The sequence below is a fragment of the Myotis davidii genome, unplaced genomic scaffold (assembly GCF_000327345.1).
Source record: "Myotis davidii unplaced genomic scaffold, ASM32734v1 scaffold1488, whole genome shotgun sequence".
NCBI lineage: Eukaryota > Metazoa > Chordata > Mammalia > Chiroptera > Vespertilionidae > Myotis > Myotis davidii.
In genome coordinates this window covers 370356-376382 of record NW_006298871.1, presented here as the reverse complement: position 1 = coordinate 376382, position 6027 = coordinate 370356, and the positions used below count along the sequence as shown (strand labels likewise).

Sequence of the window (6027 nt, the reverse complement as noted above, 5' to 3'; positions counted from 1 at the left end):
GTTGACTAATGAGTTTGCCAACCACTGGCATAACACATTCCAGCAAAGAAAACAATACCACTGTTTTTGGTTTATTTTGAAATGCCTACACACTTGAAAGTGTTCATCTTAGTAGACATTTTCTAACTGGCATACATAGTGTTGATGCCTTCAAGCAGCAGCATGTTCTCAGTTTAATTGTTTTTGGACAGAGGATGAGCCATTTTATGGGAAACAGAAGGAAGAATTGAGCATCCGAGGCCTTTGAATGACTTCCAGCCTTGATCCAAGGGCACAGGAAGTGTGACTTCTGAGAGAGATAAAGATAAATGCAGCCACTTTCACTAGAATTATAATAGCCCTTCCTTAGCCACTTGGATTCAAGAAAGATTGGCTGTCAGGATAGAGAGGTGGCCTGTGCTTACCTTGGAGGAGTCTTCAGCAAATCAGGGTTTTGAGAGATAATGTCCAAAAGCAAGCACAGCTGAGGGCTTGTTATCGGAGGCAAGCATAGCAGTGAATAAGCCTGCTCTTATCATGAGCCGGCACTAAGTCCTGTACATAATTCCAGTTAATTTCAGGTCCTCCTGCATCAGTAAGTGCAGCGAAGGTTGTCCTTGGTGAGCGTCAGTGAGCTCCTTCCCGTGGGCCCGCTGTGGCTCAGCCCCCCTTAGGTTCTTCCCAGAAGCTCTAGTGCAGACATCACAGCCTAGATGGCTGCTTCCTAACTTTGCCTCACGTTCTCTTTCATTTTGATTTATTTTAATGCACTTCAAATCAATGGGCATTTCTTGATTTGATTCTTGTAATGGCATTATTTCAGCTCTTAGGGAGATAATGGTGAACAAGAGTAAAGTACTTCCCTTCGTAAGTTCTTAGCCTTTTCCCCCACATTTTCCCCTAAATTTTAAAGTTGAAAAGGTTCAAACCAACAGCAAAATCTATATATATTTTGCCCAAATTTATCAATTGTTGACATTTTTCTACTTATGCAATTCTTCTTTTTGTGTGTTTTTTGCTTTCCAAACCATTTCAATCCTGCTTAAACCCCTCCTAGGTTGAAAATATCATAAGTAGAAATGCATTTGATATGCCTAACCTACTGAGCATCACAGCCTCAACCCACTTTACAGGTGCTCAGAACACACGCTAGCCTACAGTTGGGCAGCATCATTTCATTGCTGCTGCAGTATCACAGTGCATATTGCTGGCCCAGGAAAAGATTAGAGTTCAAAATAGAGTTTCCACTGAATGCATATTACTCTCACACCATTTTAAAGTCAAAAAACTGTAAGTCAAACCGTCATAAGCTGGGGACTCTATGTTGAAGGCATGATGATACAACCTGAAGCATTTCGGGGGTTAAGTATCTCTCAAGAACAAGTATGTTCTCCCATATAACAACAGTGCCATTATCTACTCCAAAAACTAGAACACTGATAGATTAGTATTGTATTGCCTATATTCATGTCCCTTGGTTTTTTCCAGCGATGCTGTTTATAACATTTTTAAATCCACTACAATATCTTTAAAAGTCATATATCATATTTAATTGTCTTATCTGTTAGGGTCTTTTAACTCAGAAAAGCCCACACACACACATACCTTGACACTGACAGCTTTGAACAGCCCAGGCCAGCTAACCTGCCAGGTGTTCCCCATTCAGCGCTGGTCTGATGGCTTCCGCTGATTAGATTCAAAGTAAGCAATTTTGACAAAAATTATTACACAAGTGGTGTTGTATTTTTGTTCGTGTCACATCACATCAGGAGGCACATAATGTCAGTTTGTTCTTTTACTGGTGATATGAGCTCTGTCTGCTACATTTTTTAAATTGGAAGTAATACATGGAATACTTTGAGACTGTAAATATCTTACTCCCCAACAACGTTTCACTCAGTGGCTTTAGCATCATTGATAGATGATCCTGCCTGAACCAGTTATTACACTGGCAGCTGCAAATGGTGCCTTTCTAATTCTCTAATTCCATCACTCATTCCTTAGTAGTAGCATTCTTCTATAGAAGAGATGTTCCTCTCTCCCTGCCTCGGGGATTCTTTTTATTGTTTGATATATTATTTTGCTTCACTCTCAGTATTCTTCTCTATCTTCTCAATCTCTACTGATTTTAGCTCTCTCTTGCTTTTCTGGAAACAGATGTTTCAGACTCACCTATACTTTGCTGATCCTAGACTAAGAATCTAAATACTCAAAGTCTCTTCTAGGGAAGCGATCAAGTAATTTATAAATAGAAAAGGAATTATTATCCACCTGTGGTGGGTAGTGAACCAAAGAGACCTCTACAGGCTAGAAGGTGACACTTGACTTTAGCCTTGAAGGATACAGCAAGCATAGAAAAAATCAGATATGTGCCAGGAGAGAGAACACATCGAAACTTTTCATGGGAGTAGGACGTTCATGTTCTATTAAAGAAAGAGCGAGTAGGAGGAAGCAGTCAGGTAAGGAAGTGCCTCAAATGCCAGGATGTTTGGGATGGGGAACAGGCAGGTTATAGGCAATTGGGTCGATCAGGTAAGGCATCTAGAGCAGTGCGAAGGAAAAGTGATGGTTTGGAATGAGTATGATTAGAAGAGTATCTGCTATGTGTCCAGACAGGAGTCTACTCATTATATTCCTTAAAGAATGTAGGAATACTAGTTATACATTATCCTGTAATATAAGACTATTGCTTAGTTTTAAAATTGCCTTTCCAAATATTTCCTCAGAAAGATAACAGGCTCCCTCTAGTGGGAAGTGGGCATTACAATCGAATTACTACAGTGTAACTTCCTGGTTTCCTGACTCTGACAGTATGGGCCCATAGCACTTGTTTATTTTTCCCCTGAATTTTACCCAAAAATAATAATATTTATAAGACAGTCATGTTGGAAACATGAACTGCTCTTATATAAGCAAAAAGAAGTGTGGTCACCACTCTGTGCCTAGCATTTACTCCAAGCACAGTGTTAGAAAGTGTAAATATAGACTTATGTAATTTATGAATACGTAAGTTCTTATTATAACCCCTCTCAAGCCTTCAGCTGGATAACTAAGTGGTTTACAGGACAGCTCCTCCTGTGCTTGTTTTGCAGCTGTGCGGCAGTGGCTCACTCAAGGTTGCACATTGGGAGTTGGCTCTAACCTTTGCTCCTATTACATTCACAGAAAAAAAGGCCTTTTCTTAATTTATGAGGGGAAAAAATATCAAAATCCTATGCTTACTTGAAGCTAAAACAGGATTGCTATAGAGTTTAATGACTGGTGTACATGTTCTGAATCATCAAGAAAAATTCTAATTGCACCAGGCAAGGAATGGAATAGCACGTTACAGAAATGGGTTTTGTTTTTACCGTTGATAAGGAAAACAAAAGAAAAGTTAATGAACTTTGCTATGAGAATAGCATATATCCGAAAGGTCAATCACCAGCCACCAGCCCCAGCAAGAGAGGTTACTGCAAGTTAGAAAAACTTCCAGTTTTAAAATCCCATGTCCTATACTAGTATTTCGTCCACCCACATTTTATGTATCTTCTATCAAAGCACGTGCTCACTTGTTTTTCGGTAACTGTTGACAGATTCATTCTACACTGGAGAAAGGTTGGCTTTCACCAAACATTTTCTTCTCGTTTTCTTATAGCAAATCACGTGCTCAGCTTTGGAACCCTGGTCAGCACCTCCAATACCTACGATGGATCTGGTGTTGTGACCGTGGAAACGGACCACCCACTCCTCTGGACCATGGCCATCAAAAACTGACCCAGGGACTGGCCTTCGTAGCTCCGCCTCCAACTTACCTCATCTGCCAACAGCTCATTGCTCAACAAGCACAGTTCCCCTTGGTCTGCAGGAGTCTAAGCCCACTTGTTTTAAAGCTGTCAATGTTTAGTTAAATTCAGGTAACGTAATGACAGATCTCAGTTCTACAGTGAGGGGAGAAATCATTATGTTTAAGAAAATAAATAAGCTCTATTACATTCGGTTGAAAAACGAATGTGGATCATTCCACCATACAGTTCAGTACTGATTGTCCTTCTGTTATTAATCATTCCATTTATCCTAGAAAATGACTTTAATTCAAAACTGAGAAAGCTCAGTGGGCTCCTTGGTATCAGCACACAGGCCTCCTGCTGCACACCCTCCAGGGCTTGACACCCAGGGCTGCTCCCGAGCCTTTTAGCATTAGATTCCTGTGTAGCAGACGAAAGTTTCTTACCAGATTGAGATGTTAGGACTGCACCCTTTTACTTCAGCCTTATTACCGTCTCTTAAAAATAAGACCCATTGACCTAATTATTAAATTTGAAAGCAGGCAGTTATGGAAGCTCTGGGTGAAAAGAGAAATGGCATGCATTCATAAAGCCCTGGGAGACTCCCCAAAGCTGCCTCATTGCCTTGCAGCCTGGACTGAGACCACTGTGCACAGCAAGCCCAGAAGTGGAATCACTCCTGACACACCTCAGACTGAGAAACACTGGCTCGCAGGCAACACGCTTACCCGATGACCAGAACACGAGCCTGGCAGCCTGTGGGATGAGTGAGCTCCGTGCACTGAGGAGCCTGCGTTCCTGTGCCCCATTCACCTGACTCCCCGGAGCCCTCTCCTCACCTGGAAATGGAGGGACTGGATGGAGGGCCCAGAGCCCGTTCCCACACTCAGGGCCCAAACCCTGCCGGGCGGTTCCTGGGCAGATCCTGCACAGGGTGAGAGCGTTAGCCCCGGCGCTGAAACGTACTCACGCTGCTGTTAGGATTAGACCCTCCTCTAGCCTCTTACCCTTTCTGTCCCGTTTCCCAAACCGTGTGTGGCCACATAAACCAGGAAGTAGAAGGACCTGCCAGTGGCTGCCGCTGTGGGAAAGGGACCAGCAGCTCTTTCCTCCTGGTGCTACGAGAGGGCCTCTCTGAGCCAGCGCGCAGGTAACCGTGAGAGCCTCTTAACCACCTGTGCCAACGTGTGTGCGACTGGAATCCAGATATCAAATAAAAATGTTCAATGTGCACGTGTGTGGTCAGTATTAAAGAAAGCAATCTTCCTCAGCTACTTCATTATCACCAACCTCTCACCTCAGTGTTTCTACATTTTAAAAAAGATTTGCTCAAAGGATGATTAGTAAGGGCAATACTTCACTCATCTGATTTCGGAGAACAACCAGAATTATTATTAATACATCCTCTAACCTCTCTCCCTGGGAGTTCCTCTCCAGATCCCCTGTGCCGGTGTTTACCTGTGACCCCCCTATAAAATAGGATTAGGCATGGACCTGTGTACCCTCTAGGACTGAGAAAGGAAGGACAGGTAGATTGCTTTTCAAGAGCTTTCTAAGCTGGAGGGGAAGGGAGAGAGAAGGCCCTGCCAGGGTAGAGGAAGTGGAGGAAGCTGGAGGAGGAAGAGCATGGCCAGCGCGGGAGGGCCCACGGAGCTCACGCCCAGTGCTGCAGGGAGAGCCACCGCTAGGTCCGTCCATTCTTCTCAGCACAAACGCGGAGCCCAGAGCTCCTGTCCACATGCCACCCGCTCCCCCTCACCACACAGACAAATGCACAGCAGCCGGGGAAGGTGGGCCCGCACCGGCTCCTTCAGCTCATTTACTCGGAACCTCCAGCAGAAAAGCTTGCCCAAGACTCCACACCACACCTGCACCAATGGAAACTGGAACGCAGTGAATGCCGGGTCAGGTGGGGGCATTCTCAGCACCTGTTGCCACTTTACCGCACAAGTCGGGGCTCAGCCGCTATGGATTCATTACTAGGAATGTGTTCACAGCATGTAAAATAAACATGTCCATTGTTTTAAGATTTTACCACAAAAGAATGCATGTGCTATTTAACCTGAAAATCTTACCAGTGTTAAGTGGACATTTAGCTAAAGGAATACAGTTTACTGTATTAGCACTAATGGAGGCAGCACTGAGACTTCCCCACACCACCACCCGCTGTGACGCAGTCACATCAGCACCCACTCCCCCTCTACCCCGCCCCGCCCCCATGGAAGGCAGAGGGCCCCCTCCCCATTCCTGCCAGATTCCTGAAGAATGAGGCATTTGACCC

General features: G+C 44.2%; 1 protein-coding gene across 4 annotated transcripts in view; it reads left to right on the top strand.

Annotated features, from left to right (window-relative positions):
- The window catches only part of TPK1 (thiamin pyrophosphokinase 1), a 271443-nt gene extending 265655 nt beyond the window's left edge, over positions 1 to 5788 (top strand). For 3 of the 4 annotated variants that reach the window (XM_015570986.1, XM_006774520.2, XM_015570984.1), the window contains one exon: positions 3617 to 5788. In XM_015570986.1, the coding sequence (XP_015426472.1) occupies positions 3617 to 3735 (119 nt within the window). In that variant the 3' untranslated portion in view covers positions 3736 to 5788. The remainder of the gene's footprint in view (positions 1 to 3616) is intronic. The other variant, XM_015570987.1, reaches the window with a different exon arrangement.
- The last annotated feature ends 239 nt before the right edge of the window (positions 5789 to 6027 follow it).